The following is a 17108-nucleotide window of genomic DNA, read 5'->3' as shown; positions in this document are numbered from 1 at the left end:
TCTCTGTCTTTAATGAAGAGGCCACGGCGGAGTGTGACGATGCGTGTTTCGCAAAACAGAAACTATATTTTATTTCTATTTTCTTCATGTTTATGTATAATGCAAAAGCGCTGTGCCGTACCTACCGATTACTCCTCAATTTTCAATTTGCCCTAAATTGCCATTCTACATTTTAGGAAAAGATGCGCGAAAAGTAAGATTTTTACGTCACAGTTAACTTGCATATTATTTTTGCCACTAATTATTTGTTTCAAATTTCTTTTATCTTTTGTTTAGAATACTTGCAATCCATACGTCTTTCCATATTTCACAGTCTTTTATTTGCCTGATATATAATTTCATTGTGCAATAAGTTATCGAAATGTTCTAATTAAGTTCTTCGCTTTTTTTTATCTCATTTGACACTCTTGTCGAATAACCATAAAGCGATTGTTTAATCGAGACTCACATCATTCACCACGTCAATCGTGTGATTCCTTTTATACTGCGCAATAGTCTATGAAACAGCATGCACATACGTTCATGTCATCAACTTTTTTACACCTTGAACGTCAATCAAAAGCTAGACGGTTACTTTAGTTAACTAATACTACGTTTACGCGAGCGTTACTTCTGTAGTAACTTATGTTAATTCCTTCGCGTAAACGGGATTTTCTAGTAACTTACGATAATTTACTCCGCGTAAACGAATGGATTATCGTAAGTTACTACGGAAGTAACGCTCGCGTAAACGTAGTATAAGTCGGTTCAACTAGCCGAGAGGAGATACTAGAAGATAGAGAGTCAGGCGGTTGAAATGTATCGCGAAATAGTAGCAACATTATATAGAAACGAGTTCGTTCAAAGTAAAGAACAGGTTCACCCAATTGCCGTGTTTACGTACTGTTTCATTAGTTTATTACGTTTTATCAAGAACATTTATTTTATCAACGATACGGTCACTGCATTCGAAAGATTGATTAAATAAATGTTGTGCTAGTCAAGTAGATGATTAAAAAAATAGAAACTTTTAATTGTTTTTTTGCTTACGCAGATTTCCGCGATAAAGAATTTTTTCATTGTTTGTTTGATAATTAATAGATAGCCATATATGTACATGCACATACATATAGCAGTATAATTTATTTCATAATTTACATTCCTACCGCATGCGAATGCATTGTTCGACGGAACTAAGATTACCATGAAAGGAGAGTAATCTTTAATTGTGAAAAAATATTCTCCTCTGCCTGGTGAATAGAGGCGCGTATTCACTGTATTATTCATCTCGCAGCGTTTGATCGACGCGCGACGTGGCGGTGGAATATCGAGTTTGATACCGGGTAAGCCCGGATGGTTTACAGCGGATATATTATAGGCTCGTTAAAAAGTCATTAGGCGTGGTGTACTGTTAATAAAAAACGCGTGTATCTGATTTCATCCGAGTCATTCGGCGTAGCCGAATATTCCTAAAACGTATGATGGAATAACGGAATCATGAACAGAAGAATACGCGTGCGAAAAGCAACAATCGACCTTGTATGAGATATGATATGAGAAATTTTATTTTTGAGAGATCGAATGATCTATTGACGCGAATAATATGCGAAAAGAAAACGTATATTGGTGAACCCAGAATAATTGAATAAAATCAGATGCAGAATTATTTTTATCAAATAAAACAGATTTTTTCACAATAGAATAAAAGAAGAGGCGTCGCGCACGGGAGAACGAAGTAAAAAGAAATTTTTTTGACGATAGGATTTCTTTCGCGGACTAATTCGCGACGACACGTCTAAACATATGGCTTCGGCTCGGGCTGTCGTACACATCTCGCGTAAGTCGCGTATTCCTGTACACGTACACGCGCTTAGCTCCGCGCGGCGCGCGGGGTTACGTAAGATTGAGCCAGCACGTCACGTGCATGCGGTGCATGTGTGCGGATGCTGAGACAAAAAAAATACCGCATGTGCAATCCTAGCGGTCGCGCGTGCGCACCGGTATACGCGCCGCAGGACGACGAAGCTGCTTTTGCCGCTGCGGTTCTATGCATCGCAGCGAGGAGGCAAAAGAAACGATGATTACGAAACGGCGAGTGTGTTCTTTTTCTTTTCTTTTTCCTTCATCTTCGCCGCGGCGTTCTAACCCGGCAGTACGGAGCGATGATGCGAAGCATCGGATTAGATGCTCGGGCAATGCTTTTGCGCATCGCGGTTGCGAAATTATATTTTCCAATCGCGTGTCGATAATCAGGCGATGCATCTCAACGAGATCGCTCGCGGTTCTATTTTTCTCATCATTTTATGGATTAACGGTTCAAGGAAACATTGTAAGAATAGATACATTAATGACAAATATCATTAATACTTATTAGCTTTCATGATATCAACGATGAGACTGTATATTTAACATAATTAACTGGTGTCGATGTTTATAAATATTACAATTTGTTGCGACTACGTTATGAGTGAGATGATTTATTTTACTAAGTATGTTGTGATTTATACGAGATTTATACCTTGTATGAATATTCAAATCTTCTAATCCCGACTCAAGAAATATTAGTTATCATTATATAAATGCACAAACGACGACGTTTTAAAAAAAAATAATATGACAAGTTATACTCGTGGAAACGTAAATATGATGTAAATGTTAATGTTAATAATCATTTAATAAATATTTAGTATGATATATAATAAACATATATATTACTGTTCTGTCGCAATACCTTCTTGTCCTCGCAAAGTTCTTCTTTTTATCTTATCTTTCTCGCTTATCTAACATCTTCAGAAAGTTGGACGGAAGGTACCTTCACTATTATGATAAAATGAAGGACAACGGCTTAATTAATATTGATAAGATTATTTGTATTTGTTATCGGTGGAATTTTGAAATGTCAAGTCTGACAAGACACTTTTGTCAGACAAAAGCATAGGATGTGCAAAAAAATTTCTTACTCTTTGAACTCACGTTCATGAAAATCTATCTCTAACGACTGTGTCACGATTTTTCTTGCAGGTGAAAATCTGGTTCCAAAACAGAAGGAGTAAGTACAAGAAGATGATGAAGGCGGCGCAGAGCGGAGGTGGCGGTGGTGGCCAACACGGCAGTCTTCTCGCGGGTGGAACCGCTCTACCTGGAGGACCATCCCCTCAACCCGGTCAACCCGGAAGTCTCATGCAAGGAGGTAAGTCGCGATTGCGTATATAAAATATACACTTATCTGAATTAAACGAAAAAATATTCACAAAAAAAGAATCTTTCCTATCACGTATTTAATTGGTATCTTATTATAGAAACGTGCACGTTCGATCGATTGAATCGTTCACACGATCGACCGATCTATTTTCGTGAATACGATCACTCGCGCATTTTTAATTGGCTGAACGTCCACCAGCGTTAATTGAATGTCACTGACGTGAACGTGCGCGATGATTGCGCGCTTGACGGGGGACTGCTCCCATCACTTTACCGCATCGTCGCCGCAATTTCTCCGCGCAAATGCCGCTTCGCTCCGTAATTACAATACTAATAATCCAACGCAATTTTCGCGGTCTGCACTTTTTATCGCGCCTTTGCCGCTGCCCGTATCGCCGACAACGACGAAACCGCTTGCCTTACCGCTGCTCTCTTTCCGCGGCTAACGGTAATCTAGAATCTGCCTAGTGAGTGATTTATTCGAAAATACGCCACGAAAGACACAGCCAGTGTAATTAACCCCATCTTGAGAGATTTCTCTTGCTAGGAATGCCACTCTTTCATGACGAAATTTAGTCCGTATACACTTCCCAATGCACATTATTTAATGTCTCATGTACTGATTTCGATATACGATATGAATTTTATCTTTATATGTGATTAACTTTGGTATAGTTTAATTTTTACAGTATATTTTCATTAAACGCGATTAAAACGTTAACAAATTAAACTAATTTTTACGCTAATCCTTTTCGGATTAGATGTTGCAAAAATTAACAAGCATAAGTGAATATAAATATGTGTATACTTCATAATGTACCTCATTACTTACACTAATGAATACAAAACTGTAACAGTCCCGTGCTTAAGAATAGCATCAAGGTAACACAAAGTTTCGGAAAAGATAAAAATCGGAGCGCTCCTAAATGGCGGAATATCACGGAAACGTGACGTACAGTCAGGGATGAACTATATACAACCTCCCCTTCTCCGAGCAGAGACCCCCAACTCGACTTAGAGCTTGCGAAATCGAACGCGCGGCCACCCTCTGGAAACTCTTTCTCGTCTCGTAGCAGCCACCAGATGCATTAGCGCACAATACAACGTTTCCCTCGCGCGATTAATACAATTTGCGACGCCGGTCCCATTCAGGCGCATGCAGCTGCATGTGCAGGAACGCGACATAGCTGAATACGACGACAGCGGCTACAGCGGTAGCGGCCGCGAGATTTCGGAGCGGTTCTGAAACGGTTCCCGGTTCACGTTTGTGTTTCAGGGGGCGGAAGTTCCGTGTCGGGCAGCCCGACGACGGGTTATCTCGGCGGCATGGGCGGTGGGGGTGGCGGTCACACCCCCGGGAGCTCGAGCCCCGGAAGCGAGATGTCGCCTCAGCACAACGAGAGCCCGCCGGCACCCTCCTGGCCGGGTGAGATGAAGCACCATCCGCATCCGCACGCGCCGCCCCACTCCCATCATCACCCGCACACGGCCGGGCATCATCCACCGCCACCGCCACCGCCGCCACATCACGCGGGTTACATGCCGCAGTACTCCTGGTACCAGGCGGACCCCAACCCCGGACTACTCACGTAAGTCACTGTCTTCTCCGAATCGGATCGACATCGATGGGGGCTTTGATACGTCGCCTTCGGCAGCTAGAAGTTATTGCGAAATTGATGCATCTAGTTCTTAATTCTTATACGGTACCATTGTATGTTGAAAATGAGAAATGCGTTAAATTTGCAATCTGAGATTGAAACTGAGAGTGACACAGCTCAGAATAGAGGAATGTTCACTCACAAAGTTCAAAATAATTATCTAAATTATATGTAATATCTATGTTTCGATCTTATCTTTATAATGATGCTATTTAGAAAATAAAAATAGTGTCTGAGATGAATCGTGTTCTAAGATATGGAACATCTATCGCGTTTCACGTACAACGAGGAAACAGCATTCTTTAAATGTCCGCATTTGATAATAGCTTTGTCATTCTAGCTGCTATAACTCATATCGGCGATTTCTGCGCGAGCAATAATTGAATGGTACTTCGATACTCAATCATAGACATTTTCAATTTGAAATTAAAGTGCGACGCGTCAATCAGCGCGCCTCAACGCAAACTGGTACTGCCAGTCACGTGTCCCCTTGGGACACGTTGGACGTTTCTCCTATTCACTGAGTACCAGCATGACACGACAAATTTTTACTTCACTCGCCTTGCCGTAATATCCATCGCGTTGTGATTCCGGAAGCTTTAAAGTTACCGCATATCTCTTTTAATAATATAATAACCGCGAGGACCGGCGCGATTATACGTGTCACACAGACCGAGTGTGAAAAATACGTATGCGCAACACAGATAAATGTGCAAATTTTATGAAAGATTCAACATACTTTGGTATGTGTTTAACTTGAAATAAATTAATTAAACATTGGCAGAGAGTTAAATTTTTTGTACGATACCGGTTTGATGAAGAAGTAGCCCGATATTGAGAAGTAGAGCGCTTAATCTTTTAAAATTTCGCAAAATCTCTCTCGTCACGCGTTACAACGTTTTCTAATTGAACGATCATCTGTGCCTTTTTGCAGGGTATGGCCAGCGGTTTAACGAAGATGTCCCTTGAACTGAGTTCAGGTGAGCGACCCCTTCGTGGTGCCGCAAACGTATCCCAGCGGTTCCGCCCCAAAGTGTGAATATGTGTAGCGCCTCTCGCGAGGAAAATTGAATGTTAATATTGTTTCTAATCGTATAATGAAACCCGCATGCCGGTATCCGTGCGGGCCGTCCGTCGAAGTGAGAGAGCAAGTACGAACAGTGCGACGTCGTGTGTGTAATATACACGCCCCTTAGCAAAATATTAATAATAATACTAATGAGATGAGAGAAATGCAACCACGAATGCCAGTCGGCGACGATATAGACGCTTCAAAAGCTCAAAGCTGACGGAGAGGACCGACGCCCAAGGTTTCCAGCCAACATGGACTGTCGACAGTAGCGTCGCGGAGAATCGGAAGTCATGAACGATCCGTGCATCAAGTGACTCTTGACTGATTAGTGACGTGGTTTTCGGTGCGCGCCGTTTCATTGTGCTGCTAGACGTTTCCTCCTCGAGCTGGAATCGACGTTAGTTGGAGGAAAACAGGAGCGACATCGTCGTACGGTGAAGTAAAAAAAGTACGTTGTAAAAAAAAAGGGTGATGATGATGTAACAGCGATTTATGACCTAAATTCGCCGAAAATCCGACCCGTGACCGTTCGTGATGCGAATTCTCTAAGGACGACGTCGTTTCATTGATGATCTTGAAGTTCGATTTACGAGTTGGAGGGTACTTGTAACGCTTCGCGTATGATTGAGTGATTGTCACGATTGTAACGCTTTTCGTGTTTGACAAGTAATCGTTGTCGCAAAAAAATAAAAGAGTCGCGAGGAATCTTTTTTCCCGAGGAAATAAAACGTTCTCCGGCTTTTCTATATGTCTGTTCGTGTCGACCGTCGTGATTGCGTGCATCGGATCTAATTTGATTACTACGGTTAATTATAAGCAGAGATTGCCTCCAAGTAATTGTTTTCATTGTGAAAATGTTGTTGTCCGCCGTTTGTCAAGCGTGGAATTGCATGCCGAATTTAATCGCTACGGTTAATCAAATAAACAAGTTACGTGATGCAATAATTTCCTACACTGTGGGAAAATTTTTGTAGTTTTGTTAAAGAAGGTCCTTGTTAAAATTTTTGTGTAAAATAATCAACACATACATGTGTAGATTTAACATATGCCTGCTATTGTTAACAAATTTAAAATGTAAAATTATTAAAATAATTTAAAAAATATCTTAAAATAACACAATTTGAACGTATTTATTAAATGTATTAAAATTTACAGAAAAAGAGTGTTGATTTACTCAATAACAGAAGTGGGAATAAAAATTTACAGAAAAAGAGTGTTGGTTTTATCTTACAATCTTAACTTCAACATAAAAGTTATGTTAATTGTACACATAATTAACCACAAATTACAATCAGAATTACATTTTCTTTCTGTTGAAGTATTTTAACACAGTATCGGTGTTACCATTTAACACATCCATATTATGTTAAATTAACACAAAAATTTGAATGGACCGTTTGGAACATATGATTTATGTTATATTTAACACAAATTTTCCAACAGTGTACGAAAAAAGATGTTGAATTGACGTTATCAATTTTTACAATTAGGTATTAATTGATTTTTTTCTATACACCAAAAGACTCAAATTTAGAATTTGTCGTATTTTCTCTTTATTTCTTATTTTTCGTTTATTTATCTCTTGGTTTAATACATTGAAATATTTTATAATTTGACCAATTAATATTTTTATGTAAAGATTTTAAATATTAAATGTGAGGTTTTTTTGGCTTAGTATTGCCTCTATTATTCTCACACACATTTATTTTCAGAATGAATCTGATAGTCCAATTTCATTTTAATTAATAATTTATATCGGTAATGATGAATAAACAATTTACTAATATGATAATGATAATTTGAAAATAAAAATTATTTTCTCGGTTTTATTTGGATGAGCTCGCATAATTACCATTATATCCAAACTTAACAAGTTCTAATGATTACCGAGACTAATGCGATAGTGTAATAGTGGCGATAATGATATCCATTGGATATTTGGAAAACAGAAAAGAACGCAGATCAGGTTTGAGATCCCTGGCCTACAGATCCGGCGCTCATCTCTGATAATTTATGTTCAGGATAAACGTAAGAAACTCCGGCGAACAACGGGACCAGGTCGCGTGATTCTTTTCAGTGCTCGGCAAGCCGATATTTTCGTCACCTTTCTAAATCAGCCCAGTCTGGCACAATCGTGCATCTCTAAAAACCAATTTCTATCTCCTCGCAAATGTCAATTGCCGATGACGTTAGGCCGGTCGATCCTTTGTGACAGTTGCCCAACAACCGCGAGCGCGGCTTGACCTACTTCGTGCTGGATCTCGCGCGATAGATGGACGAGAAGAACGACAGGGTTGGCGAGGTCTCTCCGGGAAGATAGACGAGGGGAAGGGAGAGGGAAACGAGAGACAACGTTGCATAAACTCGTTGAGTAGTCGTTCCTCAAGGCGGTTGGAAGTAATGAAATCCTAATGACATTTTCGTGAGTCAAACGATCTCGGCAATCACGGTGGCTCGCTGTAATCACCGGTCCCTCCTTCCCGGATGAGGCAACTGGCCGGAGGCCTCCTCCGATGAGGAGAATAATACGCGAGAGACAAACGCGGAGAAACGAATAGCTAGAGGAGCGGAGCTGGAAAAAAGTCATTATCTCCGTTGGCGACGCGCGGAATGCCACTGATGTTCAAGGTACATTAAGAACTTCGGAAAACGTAGAGAAGATTCGTTCTAATCTCAATATCGATTGGTTGTCCTTCGATTGTAGTCTCTTTCGTAGTTCTGTAGTCTAACCGCGCAGTCCGCTCGATTTTTCGCTCAATTGCAATACTTTACATTACATAATGGATTAATGATGGAGAATTTTTATTTTAAAAATAATTTTAGTTTCAAAAATATTTATTTATTTATAAATTTACAAAAAAATGTCATTTTATTAAGTATATCACTTCTCGTTTTGCGAAAAGTTCAAATTATAAAATTGATAAACCGGAAGGGAACTTCAGTAAATTAATTGTAAGACAAATAGAACGATTTGCTGCCTCTGAAAATCTAGCTCTCGCGATCTGTTCGAATTATCAAAGCTTTTTCCAAGTAGCATCTCCCATTTTTTTTTTCTATCACAACCAAGGCTATGCTCGAACTCTATCAGAAGAGCAAAACGCGAGCTTCACGCTATAAGCCGTTCACGTTGCGGGTAAACGATGGTGGACTGTTTTACGCTGTTTCTTCTTTCGCTGTCCGCCGTCGGCCATGTTAGGTCACCCTTGCCATCTTGCGTCGCACAATATCTCTAGCTTTCCAAGAGGCGACGCGAAACCACAAAAACGACGGCTGTGGCTTGCAACCGCGGGAAACTGGGAGGGTCGGGCGGGCCCCACCGCTGACCCAGATCCACGGTCTCGTCAGTGCAACAATGGTCGTCGTTTCATGAGAACGCGTGATGCCGCGCAGTTCCTGTCCTTCCTGATTCTGTCTTTTCCTTCGCTCTGATTGTTACCGTTCGGCACATGTCGGTCGCGATGTACTGCGCCGAGACCGCCAGGTCTCACTTCCGCACTCACATCCCGGCTTTCAAGATCGCGAAAAGTTAAATATGACTTCTTCAACTTATGTACGCGCGCGTCTTCTAATGCGCTAATTTAAATTTAACATTGGAAACTTAAATTTCTTAATTTCTATAGACGTTTATCATGACAAAGGATCTTCTGCAAATATTTCTCCGACAAGACCATTGATCCGACATGGTCCCACCGTTAATCCCTAATTAATTGTAATTAACAGAATTTTCACGATCCGAGGTTCCGTCGAATTCTCGATACAATCCCAGGATGAGACGGCAAATTCACTTAACATTTTTATGTGAAGATATAATAACTCGTCTCAATCAATGAATCAAATTTTGAATAATCTCACAGCCGTACGGTTTTTGAACCCGCTTATTGACAGAGTCAGCGATCGAGTACGCGGCATCTCTCACATGGCAATGCACCCGTATAAATTCTCCCCCCGATTCCCCTGGGAATCGACGAGGGCGTCGGCGCCGCGCAAGTCGACGCGGCGCGGAAACTCGGGACGGATTAGGCTGCCGGGTTCGCCCCATGGTGCACAAAGAGAACAGTACAAAACTAGTTTTATGCCCTTCCGCTCGTGTCGACCGCGCTTGCTGTTGAACGCTGGTACGCGATTACGTCGCGTGTGCTTGTGTAAAATGCCTCGCGGCGGAAAAAGGGAAGAAGGCGGGCTGGAAGGTAGGCTACGGTCCGGGGGATCGATGTCGCTGCGCCGGGGCGACGCGGAATTCCTACGTCGTGACGTTCAACGTCGTCGTCGTCGTCGGGTGCACGCGAAGGATGCACCGGCGGCGGCGGCGACGACGGTGACGATGACGACGACAACGGCGACACGACGGTTCTCTCCCGTGTATAATAATAAGTGCCGTTAGATTTAACCGCAAGCCGCGCTGCGGAGAACTAGGAAGCACGAAGACGGCCTTCTCGGACGGGTTCTTGCGTTTTGATTCGGTGCAATAAGAAGGTGTATGCGTGTATAATTTAAGACAAAGCTCCCCTCAGTTCCTAAATTGCGTGTGTAAAGCCGGAAATGCGAAAAAAAAACAGCGTAAAACAATTGAGCGTGGTCGAAGTGACAAGGCGCGCGTCTTTTGACCATTGTTGTCGAGACTGACGCAGAATTTCCTGGAAAGTTGCAGTTATCAGAAAAGATGAATTTACCTTCTATATGCAAAGCTCTGTTCTTAAATTTACGTAAATCTGATTACGTAAATCTGAAGTAAACGAAACTTCAAAAAATTGTAATCCTAATTGTATAAAAAATAATTGATACGCGCGTCTCTATGAACGTAATCTGTTTGCGAAGAAGATGTACAGTTTCCAGGAAATAATGCGTGAGACATTAATCTCTACATCGTAAAAAAGACATCGATCCGACAACTTCGATGAATAGCGTGCAAAATGAGCCGTGTGGCTCATCTCTGCCACGCTTTCCTCGAATATGCGGATTATGATAGCACTGCGCGCAAAAACGAGTGCGAACTTAATGTGACAGAAAGTACGCGAGCGAGCAAACGAGCGAGAGAATGAGTGAGTGAATAAGAGAGAGAGAGAGAATGATAAAACAGCATAAAGAGTCCATAGAATTTACTAGCGTTACTAGTCTCGGTGCAAGCCATCGGAGATCGATCAGACTCGGCAAGGCTGCGAGATCGAACACCGAACATGTAAATATTGCATCGGGGCCCTCTAGCAATGTAAGCCGTAAGTGAATCTGTGTAAAATACGATATTGTGATAAGAATGTAAAGAGATGCGAAAAAAAAAACGAGAGACAAGAGGAAACAAGAGAGGCCTAGAAAATCGTCTATATACATATAGGATATAACACGGCAGACCCCAATTTATCGATTTTACCGAGTACCCTTGTACGGATATAGAATATTACGAGAAACTAAAACACCTTAATTATGATTACTATTGTATAAAATATGAATAATAACTAATTAATTCAATTTAAAATATCGTCTCATAAAATTCCGCATGTGTGTTCCTGTCCCAATGTAATCCCTTCGTTTTATATAAATATAAAATATACATCATAAATACTTTGTGCTAATTTTTAGGAAACAAAACAGTTCTATTCAATCAGTATAGCTACATGCTAAATTAATGAGTTTCTGAGAGGTGCTTTTTACAGAAGCTTCTTAAAGAAGCATGAAAATATCCGTGACGATCGATTTAACGATAAAAGAACTTTTTTACGATATAAGTAACCCGGTTTAGAGGAAAAGAAATTACCGGATCGAGATGCGCCTTATACGATAAGCGCAGGAAGAAGCGCATCGGCGATTGACGCACGTCGCATGTCCTTCGTGAATTACCCACATTTTCGTGTAACGAGTGGACATCGGCTCATTGATTCAATCATTTCCGAGTGAACGAGAGGCTCTCTCGTCCCGATGGATGACGACTCATGTTCCTTTTTGCTTCTTGTTTCTTTGTTCAACGGCAGCCACCTGCCGCTCTAGAGCCAACGTACGCACATGCTCTACTTTATGAATAACTGTACTCCTATCTTCGCTCAAAGCTGAAGGCGCACCGTATCCTACGTCTTCTCGCGAGCTTGTACTCGACGTCCCGAAGAAGACGTTTCGATCGAGAACACTCGCGCGTCGTGTTACGTGCGTGATCATAAAAATTTCTTAAACAGAGCTTTAAAAATAATTATATATGTATATCCTTTTTATACATCCATTTCTCTTAGTTAAACTTTTTACATTTTTAGTTTTAGTAAAAGAAAGAAAATTTTCTTAGAATGATATTAGTGAACTTTGATTAAATTAACTTGTCCAAGGTTGGACTTGAGGTGTCTCGTTAAGAGATTGAAAAATGTCGAGTAAAAACGGCTCCATTTCTCCAAGAGTACTTTATTCCGAGGTCCGTCGTTCGCCACGCGCGACTAGGCCCGCTCGTCCGTGCGGGACCGTGTGCGGCAGAAAAAGGTATGCCAATGTTGGGATGAATACCGGCGGGGGCCTTGTGGGCCCGTGGTTTCCAAACGTAAACTTATACTTATATACAGAAAAGAAGGAAGAAAGAAAAAGAAGAAGGGAGGACGGAGAGGCCACCTCTCGGTATGACAATGCGAGGAGTCTCGCGGGACCCACGGGAAACCTTGCAAAAGAGGGGTAAAAGGGCGGGAGAGCGGCACAGACAAAAACGTATAATGGACACAATGCTCGATGGAGCACGCTCGAGTTCTCGCAAGGTAGGCGCCTGCACTCGACCTGGCTCGAGCCTTCGAAAAGATTACGTCGAGTGGATGTTTATTTGCTTTTGGCTACTTCGAAGACGAGCAGCCGTCATCAACGTCGAATTCGATTTACTGTAACTATAAGAATTGATATATCTTTTTCATAAATATAGTTAAACTTAATCTCCTTTTTGTTTCTTTCTATCAAAAATTTATTTAACAGCGAAAAGAAGTTTATCCTTAGCTGAATGGTATAAATCCGACTTGTTTAAATTTTTTTACTTTTTTTCTGTTGTTAATTGTAATTATTTGGAAGAGTTACCAAGCAACGTGAGTTGGAAATGAAGACAAGATGCCGCTTAATGAATTACTCGAAGATTACTTAGATACCCCTACATAAAGGTTTGCAGCTACCATAATTTGTTTAAGAATATCTAACAAAATAAAATTTGAGAGAAAAAGAAATTCGCAATAAGTAATTAATAAAAATTGTATTTTGGATAACGTATTCGATAACAATTAATTTACATAAATAATTTAATATAATTTAATTTATTACCTACTAATATAAACACTAATATAAACACTATAAAGATACAAGAAAATAACATGCATCTAAAATTAATAGGTGCTTGATAGTAGAGTTTAATTTCTACGTCACTAAATAATCATTATTAAAAACGCCAGAATATGCAGAAATATTAATTAATTTTATCAACGTGATATATAAATTCACGCTGCTTGCTTTTGCAAATGTTCGATTACTTCCTGAAATAATTGCAAACTTGGCACACTGGTAACTCCTTCGGATATTACGATGTTATTTGTTTACTTAGGAAACCAGATGAAGGAGCTGTACGACCGATCCGGGACTGCACTTTCTAGTCAAACGCGCGCGGCAGATTTCGATAAACCTGGCAAATCTAGTCAAGCCAGACTATCACTGTTGATACTTAGCTCCATATTATCGTTACATATTATATAAGGAAGGATATAGCGGCACATGTTATTACCATCCGTTATAGATTATACCCCGATCTAGTTTTGAAATAGCAAAAACAAGCGATGGAAAGAGCCTTAATTTATTTCCATTCTATACGTTACGAAAAGCAAAAGTATTACATTTATTACTTTATCGCTTATACCTTGATTGATCTGTATGCATCGACGTATCATTCTGCCCGCACGTCACGTTAGATAATATTGTTTGCGCGAAACTGACCCCATTTCTTTGTACTGACAGGAAAAAAAACATGATATTATCGCCACGTGGGGGCAAATAGTAAGGTGCGGATCACAGACCCGCCGCAACGGATACGAAGTTGACACAATCCAACATCGCGACTTTTGTCTGCATATTGTATCCGTGATTAATAACTCGCTAAATTATTCATGTTGATAAATAATACGCTCAGGTATATACGGCCTTTCCATCCTCTTGAGATTACATTTCCCACGTAACGGGATCGATATTACTTATACGAACCCCATTTATTTGGCACAGTTCAACGCGTGTTAAATTCGTAATATCGATAACTTTTATTTCCAGCATTGTAGAAAGCACTAAACTTTTTCCGAGCGGCGGTCGTGCCGCTCGAGTGAACATGCAGCAGCACGCAACTGCTACACGAAAGCTAAAAGTGCCCCAGAACTCCAACGCCGCATACACGATACTCTTAACCTTCCCAATGTAAGCGCGGATAAGAACGCACGTATACTTCGTGTAGTTTCGCTTTATCATGACCGCAGATCGTGCCACCCGAGGGATTCGCCACCGCCCCGACTTTGAGCAATTAGCATTTAACCCACATCGGATTTCTTGCTCGCTACTTCGCGAGCGAATCGCCCGAGAGCTCTCTCGGCGTACGAATTTTCGCGGGACAATTTTTAACTCGTGTTAAAAAAAAATGAACATCCCATTAATTGCGATAATAATTAGCATGATCATGTGCAAACATATTTCTGAACCGAAACATTCTTATCGTAAAACAATTGAAATATTTAACAGTAATTTGAGAATATTTCATTCTTATTTAGCATCCTTATATTAGCGTTTAAAAATTTCACGAAAACCTGTGTTTTCAATCATTTATGTTCATTTCTATCGATGCAGATTAACTTTAGTCTCGATTTGATCTAATTCTTAAAACTGGAAAAAGATAAAAAGCAAGTTGAACCGAAAGTTAATCTACATTGGTAGAAAGGGACATTAATAAAATTTGTCAAGCACGTTCGGAATTTGTGGGAAACACTCGTAACATGTCTCTTTTCCGTAACGTCGACCAACTTTGCCTCCCATATTACTTGTTCGATATTTCCCTCCGAGTTCATGTACAAATAGCATCAGCCGCTTCATAAATCAGCCAGAGTACATACATGTAGCGCCATATATATAGCAATTGTATTATCGCATAAAGGTCAGGAAGAAAGACAAGGCTCACGGGCCTCATAAGACGGTCGACGATATCGAATAAACAAACGAACGAGTGGGAGGCGGCGGAAGTAGCGGATATTAAGGTCTTCGTGACGGAACTTGACTCGTGTTATAGCAAGGCAAGTGAGGTCTCCTCGTCTGGCCGAACTAATTCTATTACTTAGTTTCTCCCTTCCACCGTTCCACCACCCGCGACATTCCGCCTGCTGAAAATCGTTGCTGTCGCAGTCGAGACGTATCGCGGATACTATGCGAAGTGTCATGGAGTTACGTGGGTTGAAATAAAAGAGATATTTCTTTTAGCTTCGTATCTTTATCTCTTAAAAATTATGTACAGAAAGTGATCATGCTGCTATACATATCGTTTGGGCATTTCCTTACATTGCGAGTACAATTACTTATATAACTATTTATTACATTAACATGTACTTTTTATGGCAAATTTTTTCTACTATGAGTAACGATGCGTAAAAAAAGCTTTTATGTAACGTCTTTGGTAAAAGATGCTTTTCAATAGACGAAGTCAAAACCGTGGCAGAAAATAGTGTTCGATAGAAATGCCTTGTGAAAACTCTTTGCCCTATAATGGAACAAATGGGAATATTAAAACTTTCAAAGACAAACGAATATTCAACGACTCTAACGACGAAAAATCGGCTCAACTTCTGTAGTTCCAGGTGGTAGACTTGCACGGCGCAGATCACAAAGGTCGAAAGGAACCGGGCGCGGAACTCCGCCCAGCGTATCGGCTGTCTCATAAGGGTTGTAGGCACGTGGCAGAAAGGCGCACACAAACGCGCGCGTGCACAGTAACGAAATTCGAACAACTCCGTGTATAGAGGCAAGGGTAAAACTAGTAACTGACATTTGCGTTCCGTTGACCGTCGGTAATCAAATGTACACACTTCGGAATATTGATATACATATTTAAAACAAAGAAAGAGCAGATATATTGTTTAAATAATATCATATATTTCTTTTCCTAACATTAAAGTTTTGTCAAAATTATACGAAAGAGTTAAATAAAAAAACTGTTTTACTATTAAATATATTTTTTTTAAGTATTAGCACATATGTGAATGCGAGATAAATTGAAATAAACATGAAATTGATAAGGATACCTAAATTAGTTTTTTTACGATTTCACCGAGTGTTCACCGAGTAAAACGATTTATATTTATGATCGCTGTTAATTAAGAAATTGTGTGCCATTAACGCTCATTAGGAAATCCGATAATCTCGTTAAGTATTCTTGCATTCTTTTTAATAACTTGCTGTATTTTTAATAACTTGCTTATTCCCATCTACATAATCTTTTTATTATTCGTGCTATTGCTATTTCTCACTTTTCATAATCTAATGAAGAAGTAAATCTATAAATCTTTTTTTTATATATTCTTTGCATTAATAATATATTTTTTAGCATAACCCAATATGTATGTGTAAATTTCGCTATTTAATAAGAGATTTCTGCGTTATTACTTATTAATCGCTCTGAACGTCTTGCTTTTTAAATTAAATAAAAGGGATTTCATGTATTTTTTGTGCATATCAAAATCTATCAAATCGATACTGACATAAAAAAAATTAATCAAATCAATTATTATACATATATTATTGTTTTAAAAGTCTGTACGGCCGACTGTAACATAATTTTAAAAAGTCAAGTGGCAGTTTAGAAGACTTTCTCTGAGCTCTTGGCACGAAGGTTCAAAGGATTGATGTGCAAATCTCTAGGATGCGGTAAGCTTTCTCAAGAACGGGGCAATACGAGCCCGATGTCTTTCTCTCTCAGGATGTCAATCGCACCAGGGTCAGTCCTCTTGAGGACCTACCTGTCGAGCGAGCCCGCGCAAAATAAACAGAATTGCAAAAGGGTCGGCCCTCACTCGACAGTAGTCGTAAAGTAAAGCCGTGAAGCAACGTAGAAAAAGAGAGAGATAGAGAGCAAAACCCGATAGACGGCGGGCGCACGCCCGACTCTCTGACCCATTCTCGAGCGAGTCGTTTCGGAAAAGGGCTAGTGACACTAATCTGACATTAACAGCAACGCCGTAATC

The 17108-nt window shown here is 40.2% G+C and overlaps 1 protein-coding gene across 4 annotated transcripts in view; it reads left to right on the top strand.

Moving 5' to 3' along the window:
- Window positions 1-11380, top strand: part of Dll (homeotic protein distal-less) — an 83171-nt gene extending 71791 nt beyond the window's left edge. For all 4 annotated transcript variants that reach the window (XM_071777714.1, XM_071777711.1, XM_071777713.1 and 1 more), the window contains exons 3-5: window positions 3001-3169; window positions 4457-4769; window positions 5773-11380. In XM_071777714.1, coding sequence (XP_071633815.1) covers window positions 3001-3169; window positions 4457-4769; window positions 5773-5791 — 501 coding nt within the window. In that variant the 3' untranslated portion in view covers window positions 5792-11380. The remainder of the gene's footprint in view (window positions 1-3000; window positions 3170-4456; window positions 4770-5772) is intronic.
- Window positions 11381-17108: the final 5728 nt, after the last annotated feature.

The sequence above is a fragment of the Temnothorax longispinosus genome, chromosome 5 (genome assembly GCF_030848805.1).
Source record: "Temnothorax longispinosus isolate EJ_2023e chromosome 5, Tlon_JGU_v1, whole genome shotgun sequence".
Taxonomy (NCBI): domain Eukaryota; kingdom Metazoa; phylum Arthropoda; class Insecta; order Hymenoptera; family Formicidae; genus Temnothorax; species Temnothorax longispinosus.
This window is presented reverse-complemented; position numbering and strand designations above follow the sequence as displayed.